This window comes from Culicoides brevitarsis, chromosome 2 (assembly GCF_036172545.1).
Source record: "Culicoides brevitarsis isolate CSIRO-B50_1 chromosome 2, AGI_CSIRO_Cbre_v1, whole genome shotgun sequence".
Lineage (NCBI taxonomy): Eukaryota > Metazoa > Arthropoda > Insecta > Diptera > Ceratopogonidae > Culicoides > Culicoides brevitarsis.
In genome coordinates, this window is record NC_087086.1 from 37071574 (window position 1) to 37083739 (window position 12166).

A 12166-nucleotide genomic window follows, 5' to 3' on the forward strand; every position below is an offset into this window, starting at 1 on the left:
TATTTCTATATCTAAGAGTCAATTTTTAAAGATTTTAGAATAAATTTCAGATAAAAATTTAATTTCAAATTATTAAAAAAAATACTTATCAAAAAATTAAAATTCTTTCAAAATCAGTAATACAAATTTCATTAATTTCTAACTCAAGAGTCAATTTTTAATTTTTTTCAAAAAAAATATTTTTTTTAAATCTTAAGCAATGAGAAAATTTTAATTAATTTAGGTTTTCAAAATTTAATTAATTTTAGACAAAAATTTAAATAATTTTAGACAAAAATTTAAAAAATAATTTCAATTCAATAAATTTTTAATCAAAAATATGAAAAATTTCTTATATTTCATAAAAAAATTATAATATTTTAAACTTTTAAATTTTTTTAAAATTTATTTGAAAAAAATTCCTTAAAAATTTAATTAAAAATCTTAAAATCTCAAAATATAATTCAATTCAGTCAAAAAAAAATATAAAATAATTCTTAAGCTTCACAAAAAAATTTTTTTTCCTTTTTCACATTTTATTTAAAATTTTCTCTCTCAGAAAAATTTTCTTTAATATATTTTTGTATTATTTGAGTCAATTTTTAAATATTTTTAGTAAAGAAAAAATAAAATATTTAAAAATAACTCAAAACTTTAATAGAAACTGTAAAATCGATAAGAAACTATAACACACGTTTTCATTTTTTGTACTTTTACCTCTCGTATAGACATCTGTTTCTATGGAGGAGTGGTTAACTCGTCTGTCTAACACACAGAAGATCCCCAGATCGAGACTGGGTAGAAACAATTAACTTTTTTTTTTATTTTTTTTTTAAATTTTAATAAAATTTACCTTTTTAATTTTTTTTTCTGAATTCTAAAAATAATTTTTTTAATAAAAAACAAATTTTTCAATAAATAACGATACAAAAATTTAATAAATCTCAATTTTAACAATTTTTTTCTCAAAAATTTAATTTTATATCAAAACACTTTTATTATTGTCACAAAATTCGTAAATATTTTCGATAAATTCGAGTCTTTCCATCGACCATCTTCGACGAATTACAACAGGAGAGGCTTCTTTTTGCGATTTTTCTTCTTTTATTTCTTCAATTTCTACTTTTTCCTCGATTTTTTCCTTCGACAAGAGTTTTTCTTTGCGAATTTCTTCTTCAGAACTTCCATTTTCGAGTAAAATTTTCAATTCTTGTATAATTTTTGCTTTTTGTTCAACTTCCAGCTTCGTAGCGAAGAGTTCTTGTTCATTGTCGATAATTTCTTGTGCGAATTTTTCCAAATTTTTCTGTATCTCGTCAACCCGAAGCTCATCCACGCTTTGTCTCGAGTTGTAAAGTTCATTTTCGGCCCGATATCTCGCGCATTGCATCTGAATTTGGGTAATTAGCATCTCTTCCCGCACCAATAATTGCTTCATTTCACTCATTTTTAGCATTATTTCGAACCGCAAGCCGTCAAATTTGTCGCTGCGATTTTTATTTGATTTACGGAAACGTTCCTCATCGAATTTCAAGGGTTCTGCGACATGAAACGAGTGTCGGTTTAAGGAATGTTTACGAAGTTCGTTGTATTCTCGCAAGGAGCGATGTTTCCGTTTGGGAGTTGCTGTAATTTTATCTTCTTGTGATGCGGAAGACGACGAAGAATAGTCAGAAATTGGTTCAACGGCGACTTTTTCACTTTGATTTTCGCTGTTTTTGCCAATTGAACCGTTTCCGCTGTCATTGTCGACTTGCCCAACGATCATTGTGTCATCAACAAACATTTCGTTTGAGTCATCTTCGTTTTCAATCACCAATAAAAGTTCATCGTCAGTTCGAACGTTGTCTTCAAAGACATCTCCAGCTCGTAATTTGTCGTCTAAAGGCTCCAACGAGACATTTTCCAACATTTTTGGTTCAGGGCAGGGGCGAACGCGTAAATTATCGGTAATTTTTAAACTTTTTTTGGCGCCATTTCCGCAACATTTGCAATAAAGACGTTCAATGGAGCTGCAAGCGGAAGGCACGACACTCGAAATTGTCCCGTTTGAGTTCCGGGCGAGATAATTTTCATAAAAAAGTTGCTTATTGTATTTTTTTGTATAACGATTGACGTCTTTTTTGTCGTCTTTTAGCACAAAAAGATGTTTTTGGATGTAATCGCCTTGTTTCAAGACGCGTCGCATCAATTTCGTAACCATCGTCATTTTTTCCTTCTTTTCCAACTTTTTCTCCGGAACTTTTCCTTCCAACATTTTCCTTTTATTGATCTTCAGTTTGAACTTCATCTCCTTCTGCGCTTCGCCCCATGCCAAAAAAATCGGTAAAATTGCTTCATTGCCATCCAATTCACTTTCAACGTCGCGCCATCGTTCCGTTATCACGTAATCATCGACGCCATATCGCACTTCATCCATTTTCGTGTACTGCCCACTTTGGATTTCGTCGTTAATTAAGGCGGCGATGACGTCATTGCAGGTCGTCGTACTCGTGATGCCCGAAACGAAACGCGGCTCGCCACGAATCCAAATGGGAATTTCTTGTTCGTCGTCGTCTTCATCGGCGAAATTGTCACCTTCGTACCAAGATTCGATATTCTGAAAAAATAAAGAAAAAAATTCGTGAAAAAAAATCGATATTTCGTTTCATTTCATTACATTACTGAATCGCATGAAAATCCGCCATAACTTCTAAACTAAAATTATCTACGTTGATTGTTCTTTCATGCCGCATACAGAAAACACACGGAAACACGGAAGTAGTCGAATAAAAAAAAAATCCGCATATCAGCTAATAATCATCAGTCACATTTCCTATTTTTTTTATTATTTAATCAAAAAGGAATTCCAATAATTTTCCATGCTAACTGCAATAAAATATGGGAATCATGGTAGTAATTATGTTACCGCGTGTGATTTTGTACTTAAAAAAAATTAAATTAAATCAATATTAGATTTTTTTATCCACACCCAGATTTTTATTTGTTTTTCGGATTTTGTGGATTTAAAAAGTTTTTAGAATTTTTTTAGATTTTCATAGAAATGAATGAAAAAAAAAGTTTTGAAAAAAAAACTAAAAGCCAAGCCGACTATAATAACAACTTTATCGATCAAATTCTGTCATGTATTTAGACTGTCTTATTTCACAACTATTTTCGTGTTTAGTCCCTCCCTTTGCTTGTGTAGAAAAGTTTACCATTTATTTATAAGGAGAGAGAAAAAAGAGAATTTCAAAGCACAAAAATATGTATTTAGTAGTAACGAGGAAATTTTTCTTTTGAAAATTCATGTTTTTCCTTCGCGTTTAAAAGTTAACGTCAAATTATTTTTTTTTCCTTTTGTGCGATTTTTTGAAAGACTTGAGCGTATTTTAAGTTAAAGTAAAATATTTAGTTTTAATTTTACAAAAGTAACAGAATTTGCTCTAAAGGCTCGTGATTGATATTAAAGGAAATAGTTTTAGAAATATTCTATATTAAAATGTATTTATTCGAATTTAAATTTTTTCTGCAAAATGATATTAGTTACGTTTGCTTTACAATATTACTGAATTTAAATGTAAGCAGGTAAATGTACTTGAATAGAATAAAAATTTAGATTTTTCTTAAGCTTTTTCCTGTCCTATGCTTTATTTCTCATATTATTGAAATGAAATAATAATTTAATGTTTGAAATAAATAAATCAAATTCAAACTAGAGTAGTTGTCTTAAAATTCCTATCCAAAATAAAAAGCACTTCCTTAATAAGATCGCTTGCTTTTAGTAGATATGGTACTTCTGCTCTTCAAAGCAGTAAATTTAACGTGCTATTTATGACTTTGGATTTTTGGCATCATGACGATACACAAGCTTTGTATCATGTAAGAAAGTGAGTCCAATTCGAAAATCACGCACATCTTCTCTGCTGACAAAATATTGAAGCTTGAGTGAAAAGATCTATTTTTGGCTTAATGTGCTTTTTAAACTAATTGCGAGTCCTGGATATATTAGATAAAGCATATTTTTAAACGAGCAGGTCCAATGAAATGATTTTAACATAAAAATTGACATTTACTTTGTCAAGCAAATTATCTTCTATAAGGCTTCTTCTATTGGTGTTGAGAATACTATCTAACAAGAAACATTCCTTCTTTATAACTTTCGTTCATATGATTGGCAGAAAAATTTCTTCTTCCATAACTGATCATCTCTTAAATTTGCTTAAGATCCTCTTAAGAAACTTTTTAAACTTGAAATTGATTCTTTTAAGTTTTTGGCTAAAAAATATGAATTTCATTAGTTTTAGTAAACTATTTCCTTTAGCAAAAAATTTTCAAAAATTTAACAATACAATAACAGACAGACATCCAAAACCTCCCAATCCCAATTTCCCAAAACCAAAAATGCCATTCGCGACGAAAACAAAGTAAAACAAGAACGAAATAATAATTAGGCAAGTACATGCAATCATTATAATAATTGCCTATAAACGACGTTGAACGTCTAATGTTTACACAAGAAACAAACATTTATTGACTCCTCGCTTGCTCCTCGCACATTAATGCATGACTTGAGTATTTTTTCCAAAGCCACCGAATAATAAATTCAAATTTCCTGAATCAATTTGGATAATTTTTGTTGAACTGCACATGCCTGTCCAAAAACTTTTTTTGAAACTCAAAACTTTTAAATGAGTTCATTTTGGAAAAACATAAAAACTTCAATAAATTCATTCAAAGCATGCATTAAAAAATAAAGGAAAAAAAGTGATTGTGAATGGTACAAACCTCTTCATCGTCGTCGTCGTAAGTAGTTTTTTTCGTATTTTTGGTGAATATTGATTTCTTTTGCGTGGATGGCGGTATGTAAATGCCGGCAACTGTCGGTTTGCTGCTTGCATACTGTGAAAGTCGATCTCCCGCCGATTTGGGACGCAAAATCGGGCTGTAATTGTTCACCAAGTCTCGCATGTTTGTGGCAAGTCTTTCTGAAGTAGCAACTGATGGAAGATCGTCGTCGTCGTCGTGATGATGATGGATTAACGTCGAGTTCTGAGGTGCCATTTTGGCCAAGAACTGCAATGAGAAAAAAAACACAAAAAAATCGTTATTAAAGCAAATTAACATAAAACACGACATGAGTTCATTAAGTAGCTTTATGACAAGTTTGTGAAACCATATGGCGTTCGTTGATGGTAAGTACTTGATAAAAATTTCGTTTTAACCGTTTATCTCGAAATTTTTTTTCGTAGGTCCGTTAAATTGCTGCATTCATAAATCCAAGCGTTGATTGTTTGCTGTTCTTTACCTATTTTACACGATGGCACCAAAAGATCCACAGACCATTGAACTTTTTGATATCACTGTGAATTCTCCCAGTGCCAAGGTGTACAATAGATTGTTCTGCTGTCGTCCGACAAAGTATATAAATTGCTCGACGAAAATAAAAATATATAACATCCGAATCACATTCATAGAAATTCACATCGTATATCGTGGTCACTTTATTTCCATTAAAAGACTTTGGTGCGAATGAAAGAGCAAAGTGTAATGTAGAAAGGGAGACACAGAGCAATAATAAGCATGTGCATTTTTATTTATTTAAATTTCGAACATTATATTACTAATGTTTATGTAATTATTATTTCTATAATGTGTTATCAGAATGTATGATCAAAAAGGTGAAATAATTGTTGAGAAAGGAGGGAGAGGAAAATTTTTAACAGACACTTTACGCAGAATTTTATGGGAATATGAATTTTTTTGTTAAATTGAATTAACACTTTTGAACATATTTTCAGAACTTTAATTAATTTTTTTTTTATAATTTTTGCTTTGCAACTTTAATTTGGTCAGGTAAGAATTTTTTCTTCTACAAAAAAATTAAAAAAAAAAATAATTAAAAATTGTCTTAAAATTTTTGATAATATTTTGCATAAAAAATGCAATAAAAATGACTCAAAATTTTAAAAATTAATTTTCAAAATTTAGAATTTTTTTTTAGATAATATTTTTCCATAAAAAAAAGTTTCAAACTAAATTTTACTTTATATTTTGAATTTGTTCATTAAATTAAACAAAAGCTTCAATTATTAAAAAAAATAAATAAAAATTAATTAAATTAAAGTAATTTTATCAATTTTTACTTTTTAATTCGCTTTTTTTTATATTCAAATTTAGATATTTAATTTTTTTTTTAATTTTTTTTTAAATTTTATTTATTTTTTTTTATTTAGTAATTATTTAAATAATTAATTATTTATTTTATTTATTTCTTTTTATTCTTTTATTTTAATTTTTTAATTTTTTTTAAATATTTTTTTTTAATTTTTTAATTTTTATTTAAAAAAAATATTTTATTTATTTATTTTTTTTTTTTTTTTTTATTTTATTTTTTTTATTTTTTTTTTAATGAACGAATTTTTATACAAAATTCTTCAAAATCTTCAAAAATCAAAATTTAATAAAATTTAGAAAATTTAAACATTTTTTTCGATTTTCACATAATTGCCCTTAAAAAGCTCAAATTCCAATTTAAAATTCATCAGAAATCTATTTCTATAGTTTTCCATAATTACTTCTTCGGAAAAAATCCTCCATTCAATATATTTTCCCCTTTCAATTTTTCTTTTTTTATCCTTTCTCGGAAACTATTAGTGAAACATTAATGTCAGTCGCTGTATCGATATAACGACGCGTTTTGTCTCTATTAACAATTTTTTTCCTTTATTGACACAAGTAATTCATTAAAAAGTAAAAAACAGCTCATTTTTCGCTGCTTCGTGTAAATATCATAAAAATTTCCATAAAGAATGACCATTCATCGTTACTCATCATTTTCATTCATTTATTTACTCGCGCACAAATTGCCGAAAAAAAAGGAACATAAAAAATGTCCAAAGTAGTCCGATGAATATTAAAAGGGAACGTTCTGTGGCAATTTGTTTTGTGAAAGAAGGCAGAAAATGTAATCGTTATCAACATAAAAAAAGGCAATAAAAAGGTGAGGCAATCTAAAGTTAGTTAGTTTATTAGGCGGGTAAATATTTAGAATTTTATTTTTTTTATAAGAGATTTAATTTTTTTTATTTTTAAAATTTTTTACTTACTTAAAATTTGATTTTCCATTTTTTTTATTTTTTTTTTTAATAATAATTTTTTTAAATATTTTTTTTTTATTTTTAGATTTTTTTTTATAAGGAACTTTTTAACACTTCTTATCACAGTAACTCCACAAAAGTAATGAAAAAACAGAAATTAATGAAAAAAAATATTTTTCTGTTTTTTTTTTGTGGAGGGACACACACCCAAAAATTAATTGATGATGTGTTCAATCCAACACCTGGCGCTAGACTAAATCTTCTAGACGACTGACGACTCACATAATGAGTGAATAATGCCCGATGCCATGTCACGTCGCTGCTTTGCCGCTATATATGATATTTTTTATGGATTGCTCACTATTATTATAATAAAAATTCCGTACGTTCTACACCCTCGATACAGTTTGCTTCAACCCCAAGAGTGACTATATGATAATATCGCGTAGTTTTTTTTCCTATACCGAAAAAAAAAATAAAAAGTTCCGTTCCGCGTGTATTAAGTAGCTAACTTTTCTGTGAAAATTGTTTTGTATTTTGAGTAACACGGGGCAACCCAGGCGTGGTAAATGTGCTCCGTATAGTGCGGCGCGTATTACGATTTTGATTATTTTATTGAGTCTAGTATCCTAGACAACTAAAATGCGACCAACTAAAATATATGCTGGCATGTCTTTTGTTTTCTGCATCGATGTAGGTGACGTATGTGTGTTGGTTTGTGTGGCAGGTAAAGGTATAAAACCTAATAATCATCAGGATTATGTAAAAATTTGGAATTTTAAATTACTCGAAATGGGTTTGATCGAGGATTAAATGAGTTGAATGCACTTTTAAGTTGAAAAGTCTCAGCTGAAGTCTAAATTTAAGATTTTTTTAAAAGAAAATTTTCACAAAAATCGTTTTTAAAGGTTTTGGAATGAGCTTTGAAGAGCAATAAATCTGTTCAAAACTCAAAAAAGGAAAATTTTTATTTTCTACGAAAATTTTTTAATACTCAAAAAGTTTTTTTTTTTATAAAGAAAATTAAGTCTTTTAATAAATTTTCAATGAAAACTAAAATCTTTTTTTTTTTTGAGTTGCTTATAGGCTTTAACTTAAAATATGAAACTATTTGCAGCAAAAAATTTTAGAAAAAAAATTTTTTCATTAATTTTTTTTTATTATTTTTAAAGCTCATCTCAATACTTTAAAAAAAATAATTTGTTAAAAAATTCTCTTTTTGAAAAATTTTTACTTTTCCGTAATTTACAAAAAAAATCATCAATAGAAATCTTTATAATTTTTCATTCAACTAAGGTGAAAAGTTCAAATCAATCCCCATTCACTGAACGAAAATTAACTTTAATTTCCATTTATTTACAATTTTTCCAAGAATTTCCTTTTTTTTTTAAAAGGAAGTACTTCTTTTTGTACCGAGTACTTGATAACTTGCATGTTTCTTACTGCATTTTTCTTTTGAACATAAATATTCGTTTTAACATTAAATAAAGTTGAAAAAGTTGTAAAAACAAAAATCCCAATTATACGAAATTTTAGTTTTGGGAAAATGTGAAATTTATTAAAGCGCTTTTCATAAATATTCAAAAAAAATTATTTAAATTTTCTTTACAATTACAAAATTTAGGCTTTTATGAGCAAAAAGAAAAAAAATTAGAATTTAATGCGTTAATTTTTTTTTCTGACTGAATATTTTTTTTTTGCAGCAAGAATAAAAAAAATTCATGATAAAATTCAAAATATGCAAGAAAGTTGTTGTTTTTTCACTAAACAAAAAATTTACCGTCTGCAACTATCTTTCTAAAACATCATTTTTTGTATACCGCACGATTACATTTCGACATTTAATCGACAATTTATGTGTTTGTCCTACAAAGAAAGGAATTTCCCTTGCTACTTCGATCGTCGACGTCGTCGTCGTCGTGCTTTAAATCAGTAGCAAGTTGTAAATAAATGCTACTCTATAATTTGCCCGCTTTCTTATCACGTAGAAAGATCTGAAATTATCGATCGTCGTGTGTGTGTGCGGTGTTTGTGCTAACGAACCAGCAACGTAAAAATGAACGATCATCAAGCAAATACACAAAACATGCCACATTCTAATTTTATATTATTATTACATTACAATTTTTTAACGTTCACCTGCATCATGCACGAAAACATTGTTTTTTCCACATAAACGGGGCGCGCGCGAACGCTATGTGTGTGTGCGGAGGAAAAAGGGTGTTTTGATTTTCTTATCAGCTAATATGAATTCTTTGATCTGCGTTAAAAATAATTTAGTTTCTACGAATTGGCTATACGTTTATATTACATTGTGAAAATTTAATGTTTCGCAAACTTGAAAATTTTTCAGAGACACTTGCGAGAGTTGGAATACATTAAAAGTTTGAAAAATTTAAATAAAATTTATCTTCAGAGGATTGAAGTTGAAAATGACAAATGGACCTAATCGTTACTGTTTTTTTTGTACATAAATTGAAATATAATTCCGTTTCTGAAAAGCTACCCTCAGCATTTACTTTCTTTTGTCAGAAGTACCTCTGAACCTTTTAATAATTCTTTAACAATTGTTAAGGAAGATGTTACTGATATTTAAGAATGAGAGGGAGAAGTTGCTATTTCAAATATTTTCTTCAATATCTTATGGAACTCCGCTTAGTGCACACAAATTTGTATAAGCTTGAATTTACAAAAGCACTTAAGATGAGTAAAACCTTCTTTTGAAGAGTCAATTGTTGAATTGTATGCCAATTAACGCCGTTTAAATAAGAGATTCGTCAAATGAGCAAAATGCTAAAAACATCCCGAATTGACGAAGAAGGTTCGTCGTTATATTCAATATTTTGTTCTGGCTTCCTTGTTAGACTGTTAAATATTTTTGATAGACCAGGTCTCGGATTCTTCATTACAATACCAATATTTTTATTCTTCTGTTAGATTCTTCTTACATAGAAAAAAATTTAATAGCTTTGATTTTTTGAGGACCTGAGGATAAGAATTCTTTTGAGGATAACGAAAATTTAGTTATTAATTTACTAAAATGTTAAAAAAGTTACTTACTTGGGTTTTAACGTCGAAAAGTTCCCATCACGAAGATTTATTTTTGTATTGCGAAACATAAATTTTTCACAGTTCATATTACGTCGTATTAGACCGAAGGTGAAAATACACAAAATTCACATTAGCTTCGCCACGGAGAAAGAAAATAAAACTTTTTCGTATTAACAACAGGAAAGGAAGTGTGTATGTTTTTCCATTTTATTATGTAAAAATAAAGGAAAATGTGTCTTGCAACGCTTGATTTTTGATAGATTGTAAAAAAATTTTTTCCCTTGTAAAGGGAGCAAGCTTATCAAATTTGAATTAAAGACAGGAAGAAAGGCAATAAATTAACAGGAGAATTTCGATAACTCGATGTTCGTATGAAAACCTCGGCGAAATCGTAATTACGCGGATAATTACATAAATCTAAATCGTGCTCCAGAAAGAAAATGAGAGAATGACAAGCAAAACACTCGAGTTCCGACCGAAATATTTCAATGTCTATAGTCTCATTGTTCGAATTCTTTTTGTTTATGTGTCTCTATCTCTCTACTTTGCTCTACGCACACATGTTTTAATTTTCACCTGTCTTATTTCGCATAATTATTAACGAGTGTTGGTAATTGCTGTGTAACAAACTTTCGGTACCAAAAGCGTGGATGGAAGGTGCAGACAATGCACTATTATTATTACTCCGTGAGTTTGTGTGGAACCTTTAATTATTATCATTAGTTAGTAGTATAATTTATTTATATTGTTCAACATGGAAACTAACTTAACGAAAAAATAGTTGAAAAAAAATCTGAACTTAATTGGGTGTTGTTGTGTCATTTGCGGCGCTGTAACAATCGACAGTCTCAAAGCTATTGAAAACTTCATGGAAATTTTTATTTTGGCAATGGTACGAATGGATACCAGATCATAACTGAAGAACATGCGATAAGGCTCCCATGACGAATTAAAAGTAATTTAACTCAATTTAACACCCTTTAAAAGTTAGCTTTTGTCGAAAAAAAATATTTTCTAACCTTTTTACAATTAATTTTTTATGGTTCAAAAGAAAAGTGAAAAAATGTAATTTTTTTTTTATAATTTTATAGAATTTGATTTTTTTTAAATTTAATGATTTCTAAAGTTTGTTAAACCATAGATAAAAATTTTAACAAAAATTTGTGGAAAATTTATTTTAATTTTTTTATTTTATGAGGAAAATTCATTCAAATTTTCATGGTTTTTAAAAAAAACTTTCTGATTCAAAAAAAAATTTTTTTTGAAAATTTTTTTTTAAATTTTTTAATATATTTTAAGTAAGAATTTAATTTTAGTTTAGGAAAAAAACTTTCAGAACAAAAGTTAATTATTTCTTTTCCAAGAAAAAATGTGCTGATTATTGATTTTAATTATTATTTTCGCTTGTTTATCCTCGCTTGCAAGCAAGTCTCCATTATACAGTGCATGTTGTTCATAAATTAAAATACTTGACGACATAATGTTTGAACGAGCGCGCTGGATAAACAACATCAAACGAAAAAAGCGAAAAAAAATAGAAATACAGCACACACGTGAACAAAATTCTTCCTTGACCACACAAAAAAGGGTAATACTGCCCACTTTCATTTATTATTTAAAATATAAAAAGGCTTTGATTGCACATGGCTACCTTTGAGTTGCGACTTATGCTCTATATTTCTCTATTTTTCTGTATGGAAAACTATAACGCGACGAATAGTATTCAGGTATAGGACACGAAAAGTAATGAATGACACGAAATATTAATGTTGGTTGTGGTGATTTCGTGTTCTTTTCTAGTTTTTTTTTTGTGTTTTCATGTATGAGGTTGACTTTTTTTCCGAATGTGTGTATATAAACACTGCATTGCCGTTTTTTTATTATTATTATTTGTAACTTTAACACACTCCATAATTTTGCTTGGTTATTTCGAGCAGCAAAGAAATGCGAGTTTCTTAAGTTTTTAACGAACAAATGACTTGAGCGCTTTTTAAGTTGTTTTGTAAGGGCAACTGACTTAAATTATAAAATTTTTAAAAAATATTTTAAATTATTGT

General features: G+C 28.3%; 1 protein-coding gene and 1 non-coding gene across 2 annotated transcripts; one reads left to right on the forward strand and one right to left on the reverse strand.

Annotated features, from left to right (window-relative positions):
* The first annotated feature begins 713 nt into the window (after positions 1 to 713).
* Positions 714 to 786, forward strand: Trnav-aac (transfer RNA valine (anticodon AAC)). The gene has a single exon. It is a non-coding gene; the product is annotated as a tRNA-Val (tRNA).
* Positions 787 to 930: 144 nt separating this feature from the next.
* Positions 931 to 5022, reverse strand: LOC134829065 (uncharacterized). The gene is made up of 2 exons (XM_063842057.1): positions 4747 to 5022; positions 931 to 2578 (listed from the first exon to the last, which is right to left on the reverse strand). The coding sequence occupies exons 1-2, from the start codon at positions 5020 to 5022 to the stop codon at positions 959 to 961; spliced, it is 1896 nt and encodes a 631-aa protein (XP_063698127.1). The 3' UTR covers positions 931 to 958.
* Positions 5023 to 12166: the final 7144 nt, after the last annotated feature.